Source organism: Salmo trutta, chromosome 38 (assembly GCF_901001165.1).
Source record: "Salmo trutta chromosome 38, fSalTru1.1, whole genome shotgun sequence".
Classification (NCBI taxonomy): Eukaryota; Metazoa; Chordata; class Actinopteri; order Salmoniformes; family Salmonidae; genus Salmo; species Salmo trutta.
This window is the reverse complement of record NC_042994.1, coordinates 23898343-23925612: the sequence shown is the minus strand read 5'-3', so window position 1 is coordinate 23925612 and position 27270 is coordinate 23898343. Positions and strand designations below refer to the sequence as shown.

Sequence of the window (27270 nt, the reverse complement as noted above, 5' to 3'; positions counted from 1 at the left end):
GCTATAGGTTGTCCTCTGGCTCCCTGTAGAGAATGTTCAGGTAGTTCTACAGTTATAACTCTATAGGTTGTCCTCTGGCTCCCTGTAGAGAATGTTCAGGTAGTTCTACAGTTATAACTCTATAGGTTGTCCTCTGTCTCCCTGTAGAGAATGTTCAGGTAGTTCTACAGTTATAACTCTATAGGTTGTCCTCTGTCCCCCTGTAGAGAATGTTCAGGTTGTTCTACAGTTATAATTCTAACTCTATAGGTTGTCCTCTGGCTCCCTGTAGAGAATGTTCAGGTAGTTCTACAGTTATAACTCTATAGGTTGTCCTCTGGCTCCCTGTAGAGAATGTTCAGGTAGTTCTACAGTTATAACTCTATAGGTTGTCCTCTGTCTCCCTGTAGAGAATGTTCAGGTAGTTCTACAGTTATAACTCTATAGGTTGTCCTCTGTCCCCCTGTAGAGAATGTTCAGGTAGTTCTACAGTTATAATTCTAACTCTATAGGTTGTCCTCTGGCTCCCTGTAGAGAATGTTCAGGTAGTTCTACAGTTATAACTCTATAGGTTGTCCTCTGTCTCCCTGTAGAGAATGTTCAGGTAGTTCTACAGTTATAACTCTATAGGTTGTCCTCTGTCTCCCTGTAGAGAATGTTCAGGTAGTTCTACAGTTATAACTCTATAGGTTGTCCTCTGTCTCCCTGTAGAGAATGTTCAGGTAGTTCTACAGTTATAACTCTATAGGTTGTCCTCTGTCTCCCTGTAGAGAATGTTCAGGTAGTTCTACAGTTATAACTCTATAGGTTGTCCTCTGTCCCCCTGTAGAGAATGTTCAGGTAGTTCTACAGTTATAACTCTATAGGTTGTCCTCTGTACCCCTGTAGAGAATGTTCAGGTAGTTCTACAGTTATAACTCTATAGGTTGTCCTCTGGCTCCCTGTAGAGAATGTTCAGGTAGTTCTACAGTTATAATTCTAACTCTATAGGTTGTCCTCTGTACCCCTGTAGAGAATGTTCAGGTAGTTCTACAGTTATAACTCTATAGGTTGTCCTCTGTCTCCCTGTAGAGAATGTTCAGGTAGTTCTACAGTTATAACTCTATAGGTTGTCCTCTGGCTCCCTGTAGAGAATGTTCAGGTAGTTCTACAGTTATAACTCTATAGGTTGTCCTCTGTCCCCTTGTAGAGAATGTTCAGGTAGATCTACAGTTATAACGCTATAGGTTGTCCTTTGGCTCCCTGTAGAGAATGTTCAGGTAGTTCTACAGTTATAACTCTATAGGTTGTCCTCTGGCTCCCTGTAGAGAATGTTCAGGTAGTTCTACAGTTCTAACTCTATAGGTTGTCCTCTGTCTCCCTGTAGAGAATGTTCAGGTAGTTCTACAGTTATAACTCTATAGGTTGTCCTCTGTCCCCCTGTAGGGAATGTTCAGGTAGTTCTACAGTTATAATTCTAACTCTATAGGTTGTCCTCTGTCTCCCTGTAGAGAATGTTCAGGTAGTTCTACAGTTATAACTCTATAGGTTGTCCTCTGTCTCCCTGTAGAGAATGTTCAGGTAGTTCTACAGTTATAACTCTATAGGTTGTCCTCTGTACCCCTGTAGAGAATGTTCAGGTAGTTCTACAGTTATAACTCTATAGGTTGTCCTCTGTCTCCCTGTAGAGAATGTTCAGGTAGTTCTACAGTTATAACTCTATAGGTTGTCCTCTGGCTCCCTGTAGAGAATGTTCAGGTAGTTCTACAGTTATAACTCTATAGGTTGTCCTCTGTCTCCCTGTAGAAAATGTTCAGGTAGTTCTACAGTTATAACTATAGGTTGTCCTCTGTCTCCCTGTAGAGAATGTTCAGGTAGTTCTACAGTTATAACTCTATAGGTTGTCCTCTGTCTCCCTGTAGAGAATGTTCAGGTAGTTCTACAGTTATAACTCTATAGGTTGTCCTCTGGCTCCCTGTAGAGAATGTTCAGGTAATTCTACAGTTATAACTCTATAGGTTGTCCTCTGTCTCCCTGTAGAGAATGTTCAGGTAGTTCTACAGTTATAACTCTATAGGTTGTCCTCTGTCTCCCTGTAGAGAATGTTCAGATAGTTCTATAGTTATAACTCTATAGGTTGTCCTCTGTCTCCCTGTAGAGAATGTTCAGGTAGTTCTACAGTTATAACTCTATAGGTTGTCCTCTGTCTCCCTGTAGAGAATGTTCAGGTAGTTCTACAGTTATAACTCTATAGGTTGTCCTCTGTCCCCCTGTAGAGAATGTTCAGGTAGTTCTACAGTTATAACTCTATAGGTTGTCCTCTGTACCCCTGTAGAGAATGTTCAGGTAGTTCTACAGTTATAACTCTATAGGTTGTCCTCTGGCTCCCTGTAGAGAATGTTCAGGTAGTTCTACAGTTATAATTCTAACTCTATAGGTTGTCCTCTGTACCCCTGTAGAGAATGTTCAGGTAGTTCTACAGTTATAACTCTATAGAATGTCCTCTGGCTCCCTGTAGAGAATGTTCAGGTAGTTCTACAGTTATAACTCTATAGGTTGTCCTCTGTCCCCTTGTAGAGAATGTTCAGGTAGTTCTACAGTTATAACACTATAGGTTGTCCTCTGGCTCCCTGTAGAGAATGTTCAGGTAGTTCTACAGTTATAACTCTATAGGTTGTCCTCTGGCTCCCTGTAGAGAATGTTCAGGTAGTTCTACAGTTATAACTCTATAGGTTGTCCTCTGTCTCCCTGTAGAGAATGTTCAGGTAGTTCTACAGTTATAACTGTATAGGTTGTCCTCTGTCCACCTGTAGAGAATGTTCAGGTAGTTCTACAGTTATAATTCTAACTCTATAGGTTGTCCTCTGTCTCCCTGTAGAGAATGTTCAGGTAGTTCTACAGTTATAACTCTATAGGTTGTCCTCTGTCTCCCTGTAGAGAATGTTCAGGTAGTTCTACAGTTATAACTCTATAGGTTGTCCTCTGGCTCCCTGTAGAGAATGTTCAGGTAGTTCTACAGTTATAACTCTATAGGTTGTCCTCTGTCTCCCTGTAGAGAATGTTCAGGTAGTTCTACAGTTATAACTCTATAGGTTGTCCTCTGTCTCCCTGTAGAGAATGTTCAGGTAGTTCTACAGTTATAACTCTATAGGTTGTCCTCTGGCTCCCTGTAGAGAATGTTCAGGTAGTTCTACAGTTATAACTCTATAGGTTGTCCTCTTTCTCCCTGTAGAAAATGTTCAGGTAGTTCTACAGTTATAACTATAGGTTGTCCTCTGTCTCCCTGTAGAGAATGTTCAGGTAGTTCTACAGTTATAACTCTATAGGTTGTCCTCTGGCTCCCTGTAGAGAATGTTCAGGTAGTTCTACAGTTATAATTCTAACTCTATAGGTTGTCCTCTGTACCCCTGTAGAGAATGTTCAGGTAGTTCTACAGTTATAACTCTATAGGTTGTCCTCTGTCTCCCTGTAGAGAATGTTCAGGTAGTTCTACAGTTATAACTCTATAGGTTGTCCTCTGGCTCCCTGTAGAGAATGTTCAGGTAATTCTACAGTTATAACTCTATAGGTTGTCCTCTGTCTCCCTGTAGAGAATGTTCAGGTAGTTCTACAGTTATAACTCTATAGGTTGTCCTCTGTCTCCCTGTAGAGAATGTTCAGATAGTTCTATAGTTATAACTCTATAGGTTGTCCTCTGTCTCCCTGTAGAGAATGTTCAGGTAGTTCTACAGTTATAACTCTATAGGTTGTCCTCTGTCCCCCTGTAGAGAATGTTCAGGTAGTTCTACAGTTATAACTCTATAGGTTGTCCTCTGGCTCCCTGTAGAGAATGTTCAGGTAGTTCTACAGTTATAATTCTAACTCTATAGGTTGTCCTCTGTACCCCTGTAGAGAATGTTCAGGTAGTTCTACAGTTATAACTCTATAGGTTGTCCTCTGTCTCCCTGTAGAGAATGTTCAGGTAGTTCTACAGTTATAACTCTATAGGTTGTCCTCTGGCTCCCTGTAGAGAATGTTCAGGTAGTTCTACAGTTATAACTCTATAGGTTGTCCTCTGTCCCCTTGTAGAGAATGTTCAGGTAGATCTACAGTTATAACGCTATAGGTTGTCCTCTGGCTCCCTGTAGAGAATGTTCAGGTAGTTCTACAGTTATAACTCTATAGGTTGTCCTCTGGCTCCCTGTAGAGAATGTTCAGGTAGTTCTACAGTTCTAACTCTATAGGTTGTCCTCTGTCTCCCTGTAGAGAATGTTCAGGTAGTTCTACAGTTATAACTCTATAGGTTGTCCTCTGTCCCCCTGTAGGGAATGTTCAGGTAGTTCTACAGTTATAATTCTAACTCTATAGGTTGTCCTCTGTCTCCCTGTAGAGAATGTTCAGGTAGTTCTACAGTTATAACTCTATAGGTTGTCCTCTGTCTCCCTGTAGAGAATGTTCAGGTAGTTCTACAGTTATAACTCTATAGGTTGTCCTCTGTACCCCTGTAGAGAATGTTCAGGTAGTTCTACAGTTATAACTCTATAGGTTGTCCTCTGTCTCCCTGTAGAGAATGTTCAGGTAGTTCTACAGTTATAACTCTATAGGTTGTCCTCTGGCTCCCTGTAGAGAATGTTCAGGTAGTTCTACAGTTATAACTCTATAGGTTGTCCTCTGTCTCCCTGTAGAAAATGTTCAGGTAGTTCTACAGTTATAACTATAGGTTGTCCTCTGTCTCCCTGTAGAGAATGTTCAGGTAGTTCTACAGTTATAACTCTATAGGTTGTCCTCTGTCTCCCTGTAGAGAATGTTCAGGTAGTTCTACAGTTATAACTCTATAGGTTGTCCTCTGGCTCCCTGTAGAGAATGTTCAGGTAATTCTACAGTTATAACTCTATAGGTTGTCCTCTGTCTCCCTGTAGAGAATGTTCAGGTAGTTCTACAGTTATAACTCTATAGGTTGTCCTCTGTCTCCCTGTAGAGAATGTTCAGATAGTTCTATAGTTATAACTCTATAGGTTGTCCTCTGTCTCCCTGTAGAGAATGTTCAGGTAGTTCTACAGTTATAACTCTATAGGTTGTCCTCTGTCTCCCTGTAGAGAATGTTCAGGTAGTTCTACAGTTATAACTCTATAGGTTGTCCTCTGTCCCCCTGTAGAGAATGTTCAGGTAGTTCTACAGTTATAACTCTATAGGTTGTCCTCTGTACCCCTGTAGAGAATGTTCAGGTAGTTCTACAGTTATAACTCTATAGGTTGTCCTCTGGCTCCCTGTAGAGAATGTTCAGGTAGTTCTACAGTTATAATTCTAACTCTATAGGTTGTCCTCTGTACCCCTGTAGAGAATGTTCAGGTAGTTCTACAGTTATAACTCTATAGAATGTCCTCTGGCTCCCTGTAGAGAATGTTCAGGTAGTTCTACAGTTATAACTCTATAGGTTGTCCTCTGTCCCCTTGTAGAGAATGTTCAGGTAGTTCTACAGTTATAACACTATAGGTTGTCCTCTGGCTCCCTGTAGAGAATGTTCAGGTAGTTCTACAGTTATAACTCTATAGGTTGTCCTCTGGCTCCCTGTAGAGAATGTTCAGGTAGTTCTACAGTTATAACTCTATAGGTTGTCCTCTGTCTCCCTGTAGAGAATGTTCAGGTAGTTCTACAGTTATAACTGTATAGGTTGTCCTCTGTCCACCTGTAGAGAATGTTCAGGTAGTTCTACAGTTATAATTCTAACTCTATAGGTTGTCCTCTGTCTCCCTGTAGAGAATGTTCAGGTAGTTCTACAGTTATAACTCTATAGGTTGTCCTCTGTCTCCCTGTAGAGAATGTTCAGGTAGTTCTACAGTTATAACTCTATAGGTTGTCCTCTGGCTCCCTGTAGAGAATGTTCAGGTAGTTCTACAGTTATAACTCTATAGGTTGTCCTCTGTCTCCCTGTAGAGAATGTTCAGGTAGTTCTACAGTTATAACTCTATAGGTTGTCCTCTGTCTCCCTGTAGAGAATGTTCAGGTAGTTCTACAGTTATAACTCTATAGGTTGTCCTCTGGCTCCCTGTAGAGAATGTTCAGGTAGTTCTACAGTTATAACTCTATAGGTTGTCCTCTTTCTCCCTGTAGAAAATGTTCAGGTAGTTCTACAGTTATAACTATAGGTTGTCCTCTGTCTCCCTGTAGAGAATGTTCAGGTAGTTCTACAGTTATAACTCTATAGGTTGTCCTCTGGCTCCCTGTAGAGAATGTTCAGGTAGTTCTACAGTTATAATTCTAACTCTATAGGTTGTCCTCTGTACCCCTGTAGAGAATGTTCAGGTAGTTCTACAGTTATAACTCTATAGGTTGTCCTCTGTCTCCCTGTAGAGAATGTTCAGGTAGTTCTACAGTTATAACTCTATAGGTTGTCCTCTGGCTCCCTGTAGAGAATGTTCAGGTAATTCTACAGTTATAACTCTATAGGTTGTCCTCTGTCTCCCTGTAGAGAATGTTCAGGTAGTTCTACAGTTATAACTCTATAGGTTGTCCTCTGTCTCCCTGTAGAGAATGTTCAGATAGTTCTATAGTTATAACTCTATAGGTTGTCCTCTGTCTCCCTGTAGAGAATGTTCAGGTAGTTCTACAGTTATAACTCTATAGGTTGTCCTCTGTCCCCCTGTAGAGAATGTTCAGGTAGTTCTACAGTTATAACTCTATAGGTTGTCCTCTGGCTCCCTGTAGAGAATGTTCAGGTAGTTCTACAGTTATAATTCTAACTCTATAGGTTGTCCTCTGTACCCCTGTAGAGAATGTTCAGGTAGTTCTACAGTTATAACTCTATAGGTTGTCCTCTGTCTCCCTGTAGAGAATGTTCAGGTAGTTCTACAGTTATAACTCTATAGGTTGTCCTCTGGCTCCCTGTAGAGAATGTTCAGGTAGTTCTACAGTTATAACTCTATAGGTTGTCCTCTGTCCCCTTGTAGAGAATGTTCAGGTAGATCTACAGTTATAACGCTATAGGTTGTCCTCTGGCTCCCTGTAGAGAATGTTCAGGTAGTTCTACAGTTATAACTCTATAGGTTGTCCTCTGGCTCCCTGTAGAGAATGTTCAGGTAGTTCTACAGTTCTAACTCTATAGGTTGTCCTCTGTCTCCCTGTAGAGAATGTTCAGGTAGTTCTACAGTTATAACTCTATAGGTTGTCCTCTGTCCCCCTGTAGGGAATGTTCAGGTAGTTCTACAGTTATAATTCTAACTCTATAGGTTGTCCTCTGTCTCCCTGTAGAGAATGTTCAGGTAGTTCTACAGTTATAACTCTATAGGTTGTCCTCTGTCTCCCTGTAGAGAATGTTCAGGTAGTTCTACAGTTATAACTCTATAGGTTGTCCTCTGTACCCCTGTAGAGAATGTTCAGGTAGTTCTACAGTTATAACTCTATAGGTTGTCCTCTGTCTCCCTGTAGAGAATGTTCAGGTAGTTCTACAGTTATAACTCTATAGGTTGTCCTCTGGCTCCCTGTAGAGAATGTTCAGGTAGTTCTACAGTTATAACTCTATAGGTTGTCCTCTGTCTCCCTGTAGAAAATGTTCAGGTAGTTCTACAGTTATAACTATAGGTTGTCCTCTGTCTCCCTGTAGAGAATGTTCAGGTAGTTCTACAGTTATAACTCTATAGGTTGTCCTCTGGCTCCCTGTAGAGAATGTTCAGGTAGTTCTACAGTTATAATTCTAACTCTATAGGTTGTCCTCTGTACCCCTGTAGAGAATGTTCAGGTAGTTCTACAGTTATAACTCTATAGGTTGTCCTCTGTCTCCCTGTAGAGAATGTTCAGGTAGTTCTACAGTTATAACTCTATAGGTTGTCCTCTGGCTCCCTGTAGAGAATGTTCAGGTAATTCTACAGTTATAACTCTATAGGTTGTCCTCTGTCTCCCTGTAGAGAATGTTCAGGTAGTTCTACAGTTATAACTCTATAGGTTGTCCTCTGTCTCCCTGTAGAGAATGTTCAGATAGTTCGATAGTTATAACTCTATAGGTTGTCCTCTGTCTCCCTGTAGAGAATGTTCAGGTAGTTCTACAGTTATAACTCTATAGGTTGTCCTCTGTCTCCCTGTAGAGAATGTTCAGGTAGTTCTACAGTTATAACTCTATAGGTTGTCCTCTGTCCCCCTGTAGAGAATGTTCAGGTAGTTCTACAGTTATAACTCTATAGGTTGTCCTCTGTACCCCTGTAGAGAATGTTCAGGTAGTTCTACAGTTATAACTCTATAGGTTGTCCTCTGGCTCCCTGTAGAGAATGTTCAGGTAGTTCTACAGTTATAATTCTAACTCTATAGGTTGTCCTCTGTACCCCTGTAGAGAATGTTCAGGTAGTTCTACAGTTATAACTCTATAGAATGTCCTCTGGCTCCCTGTAGAGAATGTTCAGGTAGTTCTACAGTTATAACTCTATAGGTTGTCCTCTGTCCCCTTGTAGAGAATGTTCAGGTAGTTCTACAGTTATAACACTATAGGTTGTCCTCTGGCTCCCTGTAGAGAATGTTCAGGTAGTTCTACAGTTATAACTCTATAGGTTGTCCTCTGGCTCCCTGTAGAGAATGTTCAGGTAGTTCTACAGTTATAACTCTATAGGTTGTCCTCTGTCTCCCTGTAGAGAATGTTCAGGTAGTTCTACAGTTATAACTGTATAGGTTGTCCTCTGTCCACCTGTAGAGAATGTTCAGGTAGTTCTACAGTTATAATTCTAACTCTATAGGTTGTCCTCTGTCTCCCTGTAGAGAATGTTCAGGTAGTTCTACAGTTATAACTCTATAGGTTGTCCTCTGTCTCCCTGTAGAGAATGTTCAGGTAGTTCTACAGTTATAACTCTATAGGTTGTCCTCTGGCTCCCTGTAGAGAATGTTCAGGTAGTTCTACAGTTATAACTCTATAGGTTGTCCTCTGTCTCCCTGTAGAGAATGTTCAGGTAGTTCTACAGTTATAACTCTATAGGTTGTCCTCTGTCTCCCTGTAGAGAATGTTCAGGTAGTTCTACAGTTATAACTCTATAGGTTGTCCTCTGGCTCCCTGTAGAGAATGTTCAGGTAGTTCTACAGTTATAACTCTATAGGTTGTCCTCTGTCTCCCTGTAGAAAATGTTCAGGTAGTTCTACAGTTATAACTATAGGTTGTCCTCTGTCTCCCTGTAGAGAATGTTCAGGTAGTTCTACAGTTATAACTCTATAGGTTGTCCTCTGGCTCCCTGTAGAGAATGTTCAGGTAGTTCTACAGTTATAATTCTAACTCTATAGGTTGTCCTCTGTACCCCTGTAGAGAATGTTCAGGTAGTTCTACAGTTATAACTCTATAGGTTGTCCTCTGTCTCCCTGTAGAGAATGTTCAGGTAGTTCTACAGTTATAACTCTATAGGTTGTCCTCTGGCTCCCTGTAGAGAATGTTCAGGTAATTCTACAGTTATAACTCTATAGGTTGTCCTCTGTCTCCCTGTAGAGAATGTTCAGGTAGTTCTACAGTTATAACTCTATAGGTTGTCCTCTGTCTCCCTGTAGAGAATGTTCAGATAGTTCTATAGTTATAACTCTATAGGTTGTCCTCTGTCTCCCTGTAGAGAATGTTCAGGTAGTTCTACAGTTATAACTCTATAGGTTGTCCTCTGTCTCCCTGTAGAGAATGTTCAGGTAGTTCTACAGTTATAACTCTATAGGTTGTCCTCTGTCCCCCTGTAGAGAATGTTCAGGTAGTTCTACAGTTATAACTCTATAGGTTGTCCTCTGTCCCCTTGTAGAGAATGTTCAGGTAGTTCTACAGTTATAACTCTATAGGTTGTCCTCTGGCTCCCTGTAGAGAATGTTCAGGTAGTTCTACAGTTATAATTCTAACTCTATAGGTTGTCCTCTGTACCCCTGTAGAGAATGTTCAGGTAGTTCTACAGTTATAACTCTATAGAATGTCCTCTGTCTCCCTGTAGAGAATGTTCAGGTAGTTCTACAGTTATAACTCTATAGGTTGTCCTCTGGCTCCCTGTAGAGAATGTTCAGGTAGTTCTACAGTTATAACTCTATAGGTTGTCCTCTGTCCCCTTGTAGAGAATGTTCAGGTAGTTCTACAGTTATAACACTATAGGTTGTCCTCTGGCTCCCTGTAGAGAATGTTCAGGTAGTTCTACAGTTATAACTCTATAGGTTGTCCTCTGGCTCCCTGTAGAGAATGTTCAGGTAGTTCTACAGTTATAACTCTATAGGTTGTCCTCTGTCTCCCTGTAGAGAATGTTCAGGTAGTTCTACAGTTATATCTCTATAGGTTGTCCTCTGTCCACCTGTAGAGAATGTTCAGGTAGTTCTACAGTTATAATTCTAACTCTATAGGTTGTCCTCTGTCTCCCTGTAGAGAATGTTCAGGTAGTTCTACAGTTATAACTCTATAGGTTGTCCTCTGTCTCCCTGTAGAGAATGTTCAGGTAGTTCTACAGTTATAACTCTATAGGTTGTCCTCTGGCTCCCTGTAGAGAATGTTCAGGTAGTTCTACAGTTATAACTCTATAGGTTGTCCTCTGGCTCCCTGTAGAGAATGTTCAGGTAGTTCTACAGTTATAACTCTATAGGTTGTCCTCTGTCTCCCTGTAGAGAATGTTCAGGTAGTTCTACAGTTATAACTCTATAGGTTGTCCTCTGTCTCCCTGTAGAGAATGTTCAGGTAGTTCTACAGTTATAACTCTATAGGTTGTCCTCTGTCTCCCTGTAGAGAATGTTCAGGTAGTTCTACAGTTATAACTCTATAGGTTGTCCTCTGTCCCCCTGTAGAGAATGTTCAGGTAGTTCTACAGTTATAACTCTATAGGTTGTCCTCTGTACCCCTGTAGAGAATGTTCAGGTAGTTCTACAGTTATAACTCTATAGGTTGTCCTCTGGCTCCCTGTAGAGAATGTTCAGGTAGTTCTACAGTTATAATTCTAACTCTATAGGTTGTCCTCTGTACCCCTGTAGAGAATGTTCAGGTAGTTCTACAGTTATAACTCTATAGGTTGTCCTCTGTCTCCCTGTAGAGAATGTTCAGGTAGTTCTACAGTTATAACTCTATAGGTTGTCCTCTGGCTCCCTGTAGAGAATGTTCAGGTAGTTCTACAGTTATAACTCTATAGGTTGTCCTCTGTCCCCTTGTAGAGAATGTTCAGGTAGTTCTACAGTTATAACTCTATAGGTTGTCCTCTGTCCCCCTGTAGGGAATGTTCAGGTAGTTCTACAGTTATAATTCTAACTCTATAGGTTGTCCTCTGGCTCCCTGTAGAGAATGTTCAGGTAGTTCTACAGTTATAACTCTATAGGTTGTCCTCTGGCTCCCTGTAGAGAATGTTCAGGTAGTTCTACAGTTATAATTCTAACTCTATAGGTTGTCCTCTGTACCCCTGTAGAGAATGTTCAGGTAGTTCTACAGTTATAACTCTATAGGTTGTCCTCTGTCTCCCTGTAGAGAATGTTCAGGTAGTTCTACAGTTATAACTCTATAGGTTGTCCTCTGGCTCCCTGTAGAGAATGTTCAGGTAGTTCTACAGTTATAACTCTATAGGTTGTCCTCTGTCCCCTTGTAGAGAATGTTCAGGTAGTTCTACAGTTATAACGCTATAGGTTGTCCTCTGGCTCCCTGTAGAGAATGTTCAGGTAGTTCTACAGTTATAACTCTATAGGTTGTCCTCTGGCTCCCTGTAGAGAATGTTCAGGTAGTTCTACAGTTCTAACTCTATAGGTTGTCCTCTGTCTCCCTGTAGAGAATGTTCAGGTAGTTCTACAGTTATAACTCTATAGGTTGTCCTCTGTCCCCCTGTAGAGAATGTTCAGGTAGTTCTACAGTTATAATTCTAACTCTATAGGTTGTCCTCTGTCTCCCTGTAGAGAATGTTCAGGTAGTTCTACAGTTATAACTCTATAGGTTGTCCTCTGTCTCCCTGTAGAGAATGTTCAGGTAGTTCTACAGTTATAACTCTATAGGTTGTCCTCTGTCTCCCTGTAGAGAATGTTCAGGTAGTTCTACAGTTATAACTCTATAGGCTGTCCTGTGTCTCCCTGTAGAGAATGTTCAGGTAGTTCTACAGTTATAACTCTATAGGTTGTCCTCTGGCTCCCTGTAGAGAATGTTCAGGTAGTTCTACAGTTCCTCATTGTTTACCACTCTCCTCCACCATAGAGAATGTCCCGGTGGAGCTGCGAGAGCCTCTGTACAGAGACAAGTATGAGCAGGAGCACCTCAAGCCCTCCGTCTCCCAGCTACTCCTGTCCCCTGAGCTGTACTGTAGGACCCAGGCCCTGCTCCACGGGGTCTCCCAGCCCGCTACTCAGGGGCCCCCAGGGGACAACTCCGCACTGCTGCAGCTCCTCACCAAGAGGGGCCTGGAGCCCAGGGACCAGGATGTGGCCATCACAGAGGAAGACCTCAGCCACACGCCCATCAAGACGGTGTGTTACAGTGTGTGTTACAGTGTGTGTTACAGTGTGTGTGTGTAACCCTAACGTTACTCCTATCATTGATCCTTTGCTCTCTCATGATTGGATCATGGTCTGCTTCTCTCTGTCTGATTGGTCTAGAGGGCCCACCTGGTCCTGATTGACTCACTGATGTCACTGGCTGCCATGGAGACGGTGGGCAAGGTTAAGATGACGGCAGAGGCGGAGAAAATGGGAGGCGGGGCTCCGTGGGAGAATGCCCTCCTCTTCTGGGTTAACCGGGTAAGACCAGAACACGACCAGAAAATGACCAGCTCATTCTAGAACACAACCAGGTCATTCTAGAACACAACCAGGTCATTCTAGAACACAACCAGGTCATTAGGGCTGAGCGATATGGCAAATAAATTATCACAATATATATTTTTTTCATTCGATAACGATAATTATCACGATATTAATCAAATAATGTTTACAAGGTGCATATCTGCTTCAGACTCAAGCCTGCCTGAACAAACCACAGATTTTAATGTGTCTTATTTATTGTCAGAAGTAGAACTCACAAATAACATTTTAACTCCACTTTTTTTTAAAGCTGTAAACCCTTACATGTCATGAGCAAGAAATACAAAAATAAATAAACAAGCAGTGCAAGTCGATATGCATTATAACTGTTAGCCTAATGGCACGTCACAGTTGAAGCTGGGATAGTTGTTTATAACTGTTAGCCTAATGGCACGTCACAGTTGAAGCTGGGGTAGTTGTTTATAACTGTTAGCCTAATGGCACATCACAGTTGAAGCTGGGAGAGTTGTTTATAACTGTTAGCCTAATGGTTCATCACAGTTGAAGCTGGGATAGTTGTTTATAACTGTTAGCCTAATGGTACATCACAGTTGAAGCTGGGATAGTTGTTTATAACTGTTAGCCTAATGGTACATCACAGTTGAAGCTGGGATAGTTGTTTATAACTGTTAGCCTAATGGTACATCACAGTTGAAGATGGGATAGTTGTTTATAACTGTTAGCCTAATGGTACATCACAGTTGAAGCTGGGATAGTTGTTTATAACTGTTAGCCTAATGGTACATCACAGTTGAAGCTGGGTTAGTTGTTTATAACTGTTAGCCTAATGGTACATCACAGTTGAAGTTGGGATAGTTGTTTATAACTGTTAGCCTAATGGTACATCACAGTTGAAGCTGGGATAGTTGTTTATAACTGTTAGCCTAATGGTACATCACAGTTGAAGTTGGGGTAGTTGTTTATAACTGTTAGCCTAATGGTACATCACAGTTGAAGCTGGGTTAGTTGTTTATAACTGTTAGTCTAATGGTACATCACAGTTGAAGTTGGGATAGTTGTTTATAACTGTTAGCCTAATGGTACATCACAGTTGAAGTTGGGATAGTTGTTTATAACTGTTAGCCTAATGGTACATCACAGTTGAAGCTGGGATAGTTGTTTATAACTGTTAGCCTAATGGTACGTCACAGTTGAAGTTGGGATAGTTGTTTATAACTGTTAGCCTAATGGTACATCACAGTTGAAGCTGGGAGAGTTGTTTATAACTGTTAGTCTAATGGTTCATCACAGTTGAAGTTGGGATAGTTGTCTTACAAGTTACAAGCAAGAAATCCAAGTCTGTCTACGGTCTCTGGCTTTAAAGCTGCCCTATGGCAGGTCACTACGCTGCAACCTGTGCTAATAACACGCTCTGAGGGGGAGCTGGTCGCAGGAATGCACAGGTAGTGCTTTGCCAGATAGCTGACTTTGGGAAAGTGTTTTGGGGGGTGGATCTTCCACCAGTCCACTGGATTTGGTTTCACTGTCGGCATCAGGAGACTGAAGGTAGCAGCTGAGTTCCTTGTCTACCAGCTGGATTTCAGTAAGACCTGTGGTGGAGCTTCTTGAAAAAACGGCCCAGTGACTTTCTCTTTTTAGCTGTCAGTTGTGGTGAAGCAGCAGCAACGTCTCCCTGTGCTGGGCCTGGGTTTTCATCTCCCTCATTCACCATCTCTGAGACAGCTCTTGCTTTTACGTGGCCCACCTTCTCCTCTTTGATGTAATGCGTTTTAAACCGAGGGTCGACCAACGAGGCTAGGAGGTCATCTGTGGCTAGGTCATCATATTTCTCATTCAGATAGTCCATGACTACCGTTTTGATGGTTTGGTTGAGCTCTGTTTCACCATCAGGTTTCATGACCTCTGTATTGAACAGGTGTAGTACAGGCTTCAGGTAAGACACACTGACATAAGACTCACCAGACAGAGCATCTGTGAATACTAGGAGTGGGGTCAATGCCTGGTTGATGGACTCAAGAACATCTATATCTGTACAGGTGGGAGCTAAGTGCCAGGTCTTCTTGTCTCTGGACAAGACTTGTGAAATGTTTTTCTCCTGCTCCAGTACTCTTTGCACCATCTTTTGACGTGATCCCCAGCTGGTAGCTGTGCTGGGGTAGGTTGTGTTCTTTTAGAGCAACTGTCAGGTCTCTCTTCTTTTTCCACCAATAGGAAAAGGCACCCACCACTTTCTTACACAGTCCAATTGCTTGATCCACCCGTTTGTCTCTACCCACTCTCTCTAAGAGAAATCAAGAGATTTGAATCAAATGTTAAAATCACAATAATCCCTTTAGTTATGTACAAATGTAATATTTAACTTAATCAGTTGATGAAAAAAATGCACATTTAGTTTCATCTAACCAATCACTTCCATATACACAATTGACAAGGTTACTTACCAACGGCTAAGTGCAGACGATGTCCAAAACATTGCAGTCGGGTCCGTTTGTTGATTTGAGCGGCCTTCACCACGTTCACACCACAATCCGTTGTAATGCAGACCTGTCTGTCTTGACTGAGTCCCCAGGAGGCGAGAGCGTCAATGAGCCCCTCTGCTATAGCTTCACCCGTGTGGTCGTCGGGAAAGTATGATGTTTGAGGCATTTATTTTGAAGATTCCACTCTTTGTCAATATAGTGGATGGTGAGGCTAATGTAAGGCTCTGACGTGTGACTAGACCACAGATCGGTATTAGTAGCAAAATACGTCAAATCTGTCTTGAACTGTTCTTCAACTTTTTCCCTACACTCGGCGTAGTGTTTAGGCAGTGCGGTGTGTGTAACGCGGGTCGTACAAAGGGGACCAAGGCGCGGCATGTGAAGTGCTCATATTTTACTTTAATGAAACACTAAATACAAAAACAACACAAAAAAGCGACCGTCAACAGTTCTGTCAGGTACAAGGAACAAAACAGAAAACAACTACCCACAAACAGGGGGGAAAAAACACCCCTACTAAATATGACCTTCAATTAGAGGCAACGAGGAACAGCTGCCTCCAATTGAAGGTCAACCCAATAAACCTCAACATAGAAATAGATCAACTAGAAACTCAAACATAGAAATAGAGAACATAGAACAAACACAAAAACACCCCCTGTCACACCCTGACCACTCTACCATAGAAAATAACAACTTATATTGGTCAGGACGTGACAGTGTGAGAGAAATGTTTGCGGCCAGGGAGCACGTACCTGAGGTCAATTAAATTGAAAAGCCTATTGAAACCTTCCTATTCGACTGTGCTAATTGGTAGCATGTCCTTAGCAATGCAATGCATAATAGCATTTGTGATGTCTTTGTGTCTTTTCGATGTTTGCTCATAGGGCATAAACGCTATCAGTGTTGACTTCTTCGGGTGAACATCCCTAGATTGGCTGGTGCTTGAAGGGCGTTTATCAATACCGTGGCGCAAACTCAAACTTTCTGCATGTTCCTAAGAGTGATTTTGCTTCAGATGGGGAAAAAGGTTTGTCATATTACCAGACTTGGTAGCCATCTGTCTACGGCACAATTTGCACCGAACATTGCTCTGCTCTTTGTCGGACCTCAAAAAGATAACCACTTCCAAATTACTGAAGCAGCTGAATCTGCTCTTGCTCCTTCTCCATGGCTATTACTGCCACTGTTTTTGCCTACATCACTCATTGTTCGTGGTTAATAGTGGTTACTCCATCACTCGAGGTGCAAAGTGGTTTTTAGTGGGCGTATACCTCTCCACGTGTTTATTGTCACTTCTCCGCAGGTTCCTGCTGCGTCACAGAGGTGAAATGGACTGCTGTATCTAATTATTCTATATATTCTATATCGTTATCAAAAATTAATCTAAACGTTTTTGTATTGTTATTGAGGGAAGTAATTACTTCGATATATATATATATATATTTATTTACCCCTATTTCGTGGTATCCAATTGGTAGTAGTTACAGTCTTGTCTCATCACTGCAACTCCCATACGGACTCGGGAGAGGCGAAGGTCGAGAGCCATGCGTCCTCCAAAACACAACCCAACCGCACTGCTTCTTGACACAATGCACATCCAACCTGGAAGCCAGCCACACCAATGTGTCGGAGGAAACACCGTACACCTTGCGACCGTGTCAGCGTGCACTGCACCCGGCCCGCCACAGGAGTCGCTAGTGCGCGATGAGACAAGGATATCCCTGCCGGCCAAACCCTCCCTAACCCGGACGATGCTGGGCCAATTGTGCGTCGCCCCATGGGCCTCCCGGTCGCGGCCGGCTGCGACAGAGCCTGGGCTCGAACCCAGAATCTCTGGTAGCACAGCTAGCACTGCGATGCAGTGCCTTAGACCACTGTGCCACCCAGGAGGCCCCACCTCGATATTTATTGATATTGATTTATCGCCCAGCCCTACAGCTCATTCTAGAACATGACCGGAAGAACAACCAGAACATTCTAGATCAGAAACAGGTCCTTTTAGAACATCAATAGGTCTTTATAGAACCCTAGAACACGACCAGGTCATTCTCGAACACGACCAGAACACAACCAGAATGTTCTAGATCACAACCAGGTCATTCTAGAACACGTATGTCCAAGTCATTCTAGAACACGACCTGGTCATTCTAGATTAGGGCCATGGTACTGTTGACATGTGATTGTCTCTAACTGTCTGTCTCTCTCTGCAGTTGAATCAGAAGTTGAGAGAGAGCACTGAGGATGAGGAGGTCCCATCCTGCACAGACCCACAGCCTGTTCAACCAACAGTTAGTACACACACACATACACACATACATAAACACACACACATACACACATACATAAACACAGACACGCATACACACATACATAAACACACACACACACACACACACACACACACACACACACACACACACACACACACACACACAAGCACACACACATAAGCACACACATACACACACACACAAACACACACACATATATCAACACACACATACACACATACATAAACACACACACACGCATAAACACACACACACATGCACACATACATAAACACACACACGCATACACACATACATAAACACACACACATACACACATACATAAACACACACACACACATAAACACACACACACACACACACATGCAAGCATTTCTAAACATCAAAATAAGACTGCTACTAAAGACTAAACTGCTGTGTCCCTAAAGTTTCTATCACTTCTACTGCTTTCTCTTTTATCTCTGTCTCTTCTCTCTCTCTCCTCCTCTCTCACATCCCTCGCTTCTGTATGGCAGTGTCCCACCCGCTGGTACTGGAAACTGGTCCCAGTAAGTGTTCTCCTTTTTATCTCTCTCTCTCTCTCTCTCTCTCTCTCTCTCTCTCTCTCTCTCCTCCTCGCTCTCTCTCTCTCTCTCTCTCTCGCTCTCTCTCTCTCTCTCTCTCTCTCTCTCCCCTTCTGTCTCGCTCTCACGACATGTCTGCCTCATTGTAAATAATGTTTCTCTTTCGAAATGCTAGATACTTTATATCAATCCACCCCCTCTTTTCTCTCTCTCCTCTTTTCTCTCTCTCTTTCCCTCTTTCTCTCTCCCTGCTAATGTGACACTATATACATGACCCTGACCTTATGAACTTTGAACCTCTGAGGTTATAGTCACTGACAGAGGGTCCGTATTCATGAAGCGTCTCAGAGTAGGAGTGCTGATCTAGGATCAGTTTGGCCTCTTAAATATTAAGGAATAAAAGGAGGGAGGGGACTGATCCTAGATCAGCACTCTGAGAGGCTTTATGACTACAGCCCCTGATCCTGTGGTTAAGGACAACTCACCTCTCATCATCTACCTCTACACTGAGTGGACAAAACATTAGGAACATCTGCTCTTTCAATGACATAGACTGACCTGGTGAATCCAGGTGAAAGCTATGATCCCTTATTGATGTCACCTGTTAATTCCACTTCAATCAGTGTAGATGAAGGGGAGGAGACGGGTTGAAGAAGGATTTTTAAGCCTTGAGGCAATTGAGACATGGATTGTGCATGTGTGCCATTCAGAGGGTGAATGGACAAGACAAAATATTTAAGTGCCTTTGAACAGGGTATGGTAGTAGGTTCCAGGGTCACAGGGTTTGTGTCAAGAACTGCAACACTGCTGGGTTTTTCACACTTAACAGTTTCCCCTGTGTATCAAGAATGGTCCACCACCCAAAGGACATCCAGCCAACTTGACACAACTGTGGGAAGCATTAGAGCCAACATGGGCCAGAATCCCTGTGGAACACTTTCTACACCTTGCAGAGTCCATTCCCTGACGAATTGAGACAAAATGGGGTGCAACAAATGTAATGTAGGAAGGTGTTCTTAATGTTTTTTACACTCAGTTTAGATGGTAGAGGGGGTGATGGGGCTAGAGTAGGGGGAAGTTCTGGCCTGATCTTTGGTCAGTTTGTGCATTTTCCCCACTAATGATTAAGGATTGGGGGAGGGGAAACTTCTTTCCTGTGCATCGTGGGGAGATGAGAAGGGGGTTCTTACCTTAATGTATCTCTGCCCCCCCCTCCCCCTCCTCAACCCCCCTGTCCCCCGCCTCCCCCTCGTCACGTGACTGTGTATGGCAGTTCCCATGGCGACCTGTGGGTGTTTACGCTTGTCCTTCTCTCTGCCATCCTCATCCAGCATGCCATCGCTTTTTGTTTGAAGGAGGAGTCTGGGAATAAACCTCCAGTGGTAATGTATACGCCACTCTTTCCTCTCCTCCTCCTCCTCCTCCTCTTCCTCGTCTCTCTCTCTCTCAGCTAACAGACAGGCAGCCATACAGACAGAAAGACACTCCAACCCTGCGGCTGCTCTCTCTCTCTCAGCTAACTAACAGACAGCCAGCCAGCCAGCCAGCCAGACAGACAGACAGACAGACAGACAGACAGACAGACAGACAGACAGACAGACAGACAGACAGACAGACAGACAGACAGACCAACCTTGTGGCTGCTCTCTCTCTCAGCTAATTAACAGCCAGCCAGCCAGCCAGCCAGCCAGCCAGCCAGACAGACAGACAGACAGACAGACAGACAGACAGACAGACAGACAGACAGACAGACAGACAGACATTCCAACCCTGCTGTCTGGGGATGGAAACACTATATATTATTTATTCACTGTTATTTATGATTTTATTTTATACATGTATGTTTTATCAATATTTCTTGTTGATTCACATTCTGGTCGGAATGACACATTGGGGCTGATTTGATCGGTTACCCTCTATCTGGTCTTCATGTACACTTCCACACTTGTACACTTGTGGCTCCACCATATTGCTGTGTCTCAACTATCCAGTTCTTTTCAGTCTGCTAACACAGTTCTCTAGAGGAAGGAGCTTGTCGTTTTTCAGTCTGCTAACACAGTTCTCTAGAGGAAGGAGCTTGTCGTTTTTCAGTCTGCTAACACAGTTCTCTAGAGGAAGGAGCTTGTCGTTTTTCAGTCTGCTAACACAGTTCTCTAGAGGAAAGGAGCTTGTCGTTTTTCAGTCTGCTAACACAGTTCTCTAGAGGAAGGAGCTTGTCGTTTTTCAGTCTGCTAACACAGTTCTCTAGAGGAAGGAGCTTGTCGTTTTTCAGTCTGCTAACACAGTTCTCTAGAGGAAGGAGCTTGTTGTTTTTCAGTCTGCTAACACAGTTCTCTAGAGGAAGGAGCTTGTCGTTTTTCAGTCTGCTAACACAGTTCTCTAGAGGAAGGAGCTTGTCGTTTTTCAGTCTGCTAACACAGTTCTCTAGGGGAAGGAGCTTGTCTTTTTCTGGTCTCACTTGATTTCTTCTTTCTCCTTAGTGGTTCAGTCACTCAAGTGCCTTGTGGTTGTACTGCCTGTTGTTCCACTGCATGTCCACCAGAGAGCGCTATAGTCTCAGCTCACACTGCTTCATCACAACTCTTTTCTGCACTTCCTTTCTGTCTCCCATCCCTCTTTTCACTGCAATGTCTCGTTTGACATGTGAGCCATAACTCTGCTCAGCGTGTGCGCTTGTGTGTGTGTGTGCTCAGCAAAGTACTGTGCTGCGGTAAGTCTTGTGCTTGGTTTGTCAGATTTCTTTTCTCTGCTGTGTTGGTGGATTATTGGCTGGCTGTGGAGGTTATGACATGTCTTGATCATTTCTCTAAACGTCGTGGCAAAGTCATCTGTATTGTGGGGTAATTCTGGGCCTTTTGGTCTCAATAACTAATTCAACAATAGGTTAACTGTTGTTTTTGTCTCTCTCTCCTTCTCTCTCTCATGTCTCTGTCTCTCTGTCCCTCCCTCCCTGCCTCCCTCCCTCCCTCCCTCTCTGTCAGATCCGTTATAGGAAGGATAAGGTTCTGTCAAAGCAGACTCCTACTTTTCCTCTGGTGTCTGGTGTGAGGGATCTGTCTAATGGCTGTGCTATAGCTGCTGTTCTGCACTACTACTGTCCTGACCTGCTGCCACTGGAGGGTACACTCACTCACACACACACACACACACACACACACACACACACACCACACACACACACACACACACACACACACACACACACTCACACTCACACTCACTCTCTCTCTCTCTCTCTCTCACACTCACTCACTCACTCACTCACTCACACACACACATCTCTGATATCTACCCCTCTCCCTTCCTCCCTCCTCTCCTCTCCCTCTCCTCCTCCCTCCTCCTCTCCCTCTCCTTCTCCTCCTCCCTCCTCCTCTCCCTCTCCTTCTCCCTCCTCCTACCCCTTCACCCTCCTCCTTCCTCTCCCTCCCCTCTCTTCCTCCCCCTTCACCCCTCTCCCTTCCTCCCTCCTCCCTCCTCTCCTCTCTCCTCCCCCTTCACCCCCTCCTCCCCTTTCACCCTCCTCCTCTCCCTCCCCCACTCTTCCTCCCCCTCTCCTCTTCCCTCCTCCTCCCTCCCTCCCTCCCTCTCTCGTCCTCCTCCCCCCTCCTCCTTCCTCCCCCTCCCCCTTTCTTCCTCCCCCTCCCCCTTCCTCCCCCTCCTCCTTCCTCTCCTTCCCCCTCTCTTCCTTCCCCTCCCCCTCTTCCTCCTCCTCCTCCTCCCCCCCTCTCCTCTAGATGTATGTCTGAAGGACACCATGTCTGTAGCAGACAGTCTGTATAACCTGCAGCTGATCAGAGAGATCAGTGAGACCAGTCTACAGAGGTGCTGTCACCTGGAGCTGGAGGACCTGCTCTATGCCCCGCCCACACTACACGTACGTACAACTCTGTCAATGTCAATGTATAAGATCTCTCCACAACACTACACGTACGTACAACTCTATAGAGCTGTCTCTGTCCAGAACATAGACTTACAGATGTAGGAACATACAGATGTAGGATCTTAATTTGAGCCACTTTGCTACAGCAGGAAAATAATCCTGCAGCAATAGGAGAATGTGGATTATTATGTGGATTATAATATAATGGACATTTTTTGTAGGGGTTGATACATTTTTCATTAGGGAAAATCAAGTCTGACATTTTTAAGCGGACATTACAAACTTTAGAAGCCTTTTTAAACCTTGAATACCCTACAAATTCTCATCAACAGTTCGAGGTTCTAATTAAAAAAATTAATCTCTCCAGAAAAAGTATTTCACTGTTGCCGCCTGTTATAGACCCCCCTCAGCTCCCAGCTGTGCCCTGGACACCATATGTGAATTGATTGCCCCCCATCTATCTTCAGAGTTTGTTCTGTTAGGTGACCTAAACTGGGATATGCTTAACACCCCGGCAGTCCTACAATCTAAGCTAGATGCCCTCAATCTCACACAAATTATCAAGGAACCCACCAGGTACAACCCTAAATCCGTAAACATGGGCAACCTCATAGATATTATCCTGACCAACTTGCCCTCCAAATACACCTCTGCTGTTTTCAATCAGGATCTCAGAGATCACTGCCTCATTGCCTGCATCCACTATGGGTCCGTGGTCAAACGACTACCCCTCATCACTGTCAAATTCTCCCTAAAACACTTCTGCCAGCAAGCCTTTCTAATCGACCTGGCCCGGGTATCCTGGAAGGATTTTGACATCATCCCGTCAGTCGAGGATGCCTGGTCATTCTTTAAAAGTAATTTCCTCACCATCTTAAATAAGCATGCCCCTTTCAAAAAATGTAGAACTAAGAACAGATATAGCCCTTGGTTCACTCCAGACCTGACTGCCCTCGACCAGCACAAAAACATCCTGTGGCGGACTGCACTAGCATCGAATAGTCCCCGCGATATGCAACTTTCAGGGAAGTCAGGAACCAATACACGCAGTCAGTTAGGAAAGCAAAGGCTAGCTTTTTCAAACAGAAATTTGCACCCTGTAGCTCTAACTCCAAAAAGTTTTGGGATACTGTAAAGTCCAAGGAGAATAAGAGCACCTCCTCCCAGCTGCCCACTGCACTGAGGCTAGGAACACTGTCACCACCGATAAATCCACGATAATCGAGAATTTCAATAAGCATTTCTCTACGGCTGGCCATGCTTTTCACCTGGCTACCCCAACCCCGGCCAACAGCTCCGCACCCCCCGCAGCTACTTGCCCAAGTCTCTCCAGCTTCTCCTTCACCCAAATCCAGATAGCAGATGTTCTGAAAGAGCTGCAAAACCTGAACCCATACAAATCAGCTGGGCTAGACAATCTGGACCCTCTCTTTCTAAAATTATCCACCGCCATTGTTGCAACCCCTATTACCAGTCTGTTCAACCTCTCTTTCGTATCGTCCAAGATCCCTAAAGATTGGAAAGCTTCAGCGGTCATCCCCTTCTTCAAAGGGGGTGACACTCTAGACCGAAACTGTTATTGACCTATATCCATCCTGCCCTGCCTTTCTAAAGTCTTCGAAAGCCAAGTTAACAAACAGATCACTGACCATTTCGAATCCCAACGTACCTTCTCCGCTGTACAATCCGGTTTCCGAGCTGGTCACGGGTGCATCTCTGCCACGCTAAAGGTACTAAACGATATCATAACCGCCATTGATAAAAGACAGTACTAGCAGCCGTCTTCATCGACCTGGCCAAGGCTTTCGACTCTGTCAATCACTGTATTCTTATCGGCAGACTCAACAGCCTTGGTTTCTCAAATGACTGCCTCGCCTGGTTCACCAACTACTTCTCAGATAGAGTTCAGTGTGTCAAATCAGAGGGCCTGTTGTCCGGACCTCTGGCAGTCTCTATGGGGGTACCACAAGGATCAATTCTCGGGCCGACTCTTTTCTCTGTATATATCAACGATATCGCTCTTGCTGCGGGTGATTCCCTGATCCACCTCTACGTGGATGACACCATTCTGTATACATCTGGCCCTTCTTTGGACACTGTGTTAACAAACCTCCAAACGAGTTTCAATGCTATACAACTCTCCTTCCGTGGCCTCCAGCTGTTCTTAAACGCTAGTAAAACTAAATGAATGCTTTTCAACCGATCGCTGCCCGCACCCGCCCGTCCGACTAGCATCACTACTCTATACGGTTCTGACTTAGAATATGTGGACAACTACAAACACCTAGGTGTCTGGCTAGACTGTAAACTCTCCTTCCAGACTCGTATTAAACATCTCCAATCCAAAATTAAATCTAGAATTGGCTTCCTGTTTCGCAACAAAGCCTCCTTCACTCACACCGCCAAACTGTAAATATCCCATCCAATCTACCTACCTCATCCCCATGTTGTTTTTATTGACTCTTTTGCTCTTTTGCACACCAGTATTTCTACTTCCACATCATCATCTGCTCATCTATCACTCCAGTGTTAATTTGCTAAATTATAATTACTTCGCTACTATGGCCTATTTATTGCCATACCTCCTCACGCTATTTGCATACACTGTATATAGACTTTTTTTTCTATTGTGTTATTGACTGTACGTTTGTTTATTCCATGTGTAACTCTGTGTTGTTGTTTGTGTCGCACTGCTTTGCTTTATCTTGGCCAGGTCGCAGTTGTAAATGAGAACTGGCCTACCTGGTTAAATTAAGGTGAAATAAAAACAAAAACAAAAAGAGTGATCAAATGAAGATCCTACATCTGTAACTCTCCTTTAACCTACCACTTCCGCATCTGTAAACGACAGCTGGTCAGCTAGAATGTTGTTACTGGATTATTACTGTAAAAAAGGGTTCAATTAAAAACGTATACATTTTTTATAAAAAATTAACGTTGTTCATTCCCCTGTTCTCCTTCAGGTGAATATCATGAGTTTCATAGCAGAGCTGCTAGGATGGTTCGAGGTGCATAAACCTGACTTTGTCAAGCCATTACTACCTCTAGACCTGACAGGTAGGGGAGGTCTGTGTGTGTGTGTGTGTGTGTGTGTGTGTGTGTGTGTGTGTGTGTGTGTGTGTGTGTGTGTGTGTGTGTGTGTGTGTGTGAGAGAGAGAGAGAGAGAAAGAGAGTGGATAGAGTGAGAAAGAGAGTGGATGGAGAGAGAGAGAGAGAGAGATTAGACTGCTGTATAACCTGTTTATTTGGCGTTATGGTTGATAACATGAATAGGTTTCTCTGTGTGCCAGATGCCTCGGGGTTGTTGGACTGCACCAGTCCTGTCAGTGGGAACAGCAACAGGTAAAATCAGGACACACATATTCATTCTACATATAGTTATTGTTTGACAGTGCAAAGCAACCGGGAAACTACAGCAATCGATCAAGTGCAATGCATTTCCATGTTCTTTCACATCCATTACTATGAGTCTGTGTTATATACTGAATCTCATTGGCGTCTCTAAAATGGGAAGTTTTCAGGAGTCTTTGTCATGATATGTTATGGGTCTAGACCCCAAAGAGCAGTGAGAAACCAAACAGAAACACATCCACATGGCCTGTTTATTGTATCTATGGCAGAATAAGACGTGGCGTATATTACAGATGAATAATAATGTGTTTTCTGTTCCAGTGGCTCTCCCTCCTATATCTTCAAACAGCCCTTTGTCCCCATATCCTCTCCTGCGTCACCTGGTAAGAGAGATGAGGATTCTGGGTAATGTTGTTTAAAGCTGCCTTTCTGCGTCTGTGGGCTTTTCCTCAATTGCATACTCCTCGTTGTCCTCTCTCCTCGTCTACTTCTCAAAACCCATTGGATGGTAAAGGTCAGAGGGGAGGGACCCCTGGCTTTCTCATCCAATGGGTTTTGAGAAGACGAGGAATATGCAATTGAGAGAAGTCTAAGTGTTGGAGATGTCTTCCTGACTACATCTCCCTTTCTGTCACATTTAGAAGGGAACATGTGGACCAAGAAACAGATCCGGTGAGTAGGGTGGCTGACTGTTTCAGCCTGTGGAAATATATATTTAGGACCATCCTCCCAGTTGATTGAACCTCTCTCTCTCTCTTCCTCCCTCTTTCTCTCACTCTCTGTCTCTCTCTCTCTCTCACTCTCTCCCCCTCTCTCCATCTCTCTCTCTTCCTCCCTCTCTCTCTCCATCTCTCTCTCTCTCTCTTCCTCCCTATCTCTCTCTCCATCTCTCTCTCTCCCTCTCCATCTCTCTCCTTCCTCCTCCCTCTCCATCTCTCTCTCTCTCTCTCCCTCTCCATCTCTCTCTCTCTCTCCCTCCCTCTCCTCTCTCTCTCTCTCTTCTCTCTCTCTCTCTACCTCTCCATCTCTCTCTCTCCATCTCTCTCTCTCTCTCCCATCTCTCTCTCTTCCTCCCTCTCTCCCTCTCCATCTCTCTCTCTCTCCCCCTCTCTCTCCATCTCTCTCCCTCTCCCTCTCTCTCTCCCTCCCTCTCCATCTCTCTCTCTCTCTCTCTCTCCCTCTCCATCTCTCTCTCTCCATCTCTCTCTCTCTCTCTCTCCATCTCTCTCTCTTCCTCCCTCTCTCCCTCTCCATCTCTCTCTCTCTCCCATCTCTCTCTCTTCCTCCCTCTCTCTCTCTCCCTCTCTCTCTTCCTCCCTCTCTCCCTCTCCATCTCTCTCTCTCTCCCCCTCTCTCTCTCTCTCTCCCTCTCCATCTCTCTCTCTCCATCTCTCTCTCTCTCTCCATCTCTCTCTCTTCTCCCTCTCTCTCTCTTCCTCCCTCTCTCCCCTCTCCATCTCTCTCTCTCCATCTCTCTCTCTTCCTCCCTCTCTCTCTCTCCATCTCTCTCTCTTCCTCCCTCTCTCCCTCTCCATCTCTCTCTCTCTCTCTCTCCCTCTCCATCTCTCTCCCTCTCCCTCCATCTCTCTCTCTCTCTCTCTCTCTCTCCATCTCTCTCTCCTCTCCATCTCTCTCTCTCTCTCTCTCTCTCCATCTCTCTCCAGTCGTCCTCTCTCGGCTGTGACCTTCAGTATTCCATTCGGTCTAGACAGTGACGTGGACGTTGTCATGGGCAACCCCGTGCATTCTGCCAGCACCAACAGCCTGACCGCCGGCGTGCCCGCCATGATGACTTCATCGAGCATGATGTCATCGGGGATGACACGGGTCCCCTACAGCCCCCCCGAGGACCTCAGTCACCTGGTCAGCGCCTCTGTCCCTCAACGCTCCTCCTGGGGCCCGCACACACACTCACACACACCGGCCCTAGGGGAGCTGCCGACCGTCATGATCATCCACACTGCTGGAGGAGGAGGAGAAAGAGGTGGAGGAGGGAAAGGAGGAGAGAAAGAAGATAAAGGAGGAGAGAGAGGAGGAGGAAGAGGAAGGCCAGAGCCACGCTT

General features: G+C 44.1%; 1 protein-coding gene across 5 annotated transcripts in view; it reads left to right on the top strand.

The window, feature by feature from the left end:
- The window catches only part of LOC115178309 (calmodulin-regulated spectrin-associated protein 3), a 41496-nt gene that overhangs the window by 6158 nt on the left and 8068 nt on the right, over window positions 1–27270 (top strand). For 2 of the 5 annotated variants that reach the window (XM_029739430.1, XM_029739432.1), the window contains exons 2-13: window positions 12077–12345; window positions 12475–12615; window positions 17333–17410; window positions 17929–17961; window positions 19308–19358; window positions 20958–21096; window positions 21711–21850; window positions 24820–24913; window positions 25147–25198; window positions 25529–25590; window positions 25849–25879; window positions 26872–27270. The exon at window positions 26872–27270 is cut by the window's right edge and continues 1978 nt beyond it. In XM_029739430.1, coding sequence (XP_029595290.1) covers window positions 12077–12345; window positions 12475–12615; window positions 17333–17410; window positions 17929–17961; window positions 19308–19358; window positions 20958–21096; window positions 21711–21850; window positions 24820–24913; window positions 25147–25198; window positions 25529–25590; window positions 25849–25879; window positions 26872–27270 — 1489 coding nt within the window. Of the gene's footprint in view, window positions 1–12076; window positions 12346–12474; window positions 12616–17332; window positions 17411–17928; window positions 17962–19249; window positions 19359–20957; window positions 21097–21710; window positions 21851–24819; window positions 24914–25146; window positions 25199–25528; window positions 25591–25848; window positions 25880–26871 lie in introns of those variants that run through there. The other 3 variants (XM_029739431.1, XM_029739434.1, XM_029739433.1) reach the window with 3 other exon arrangements.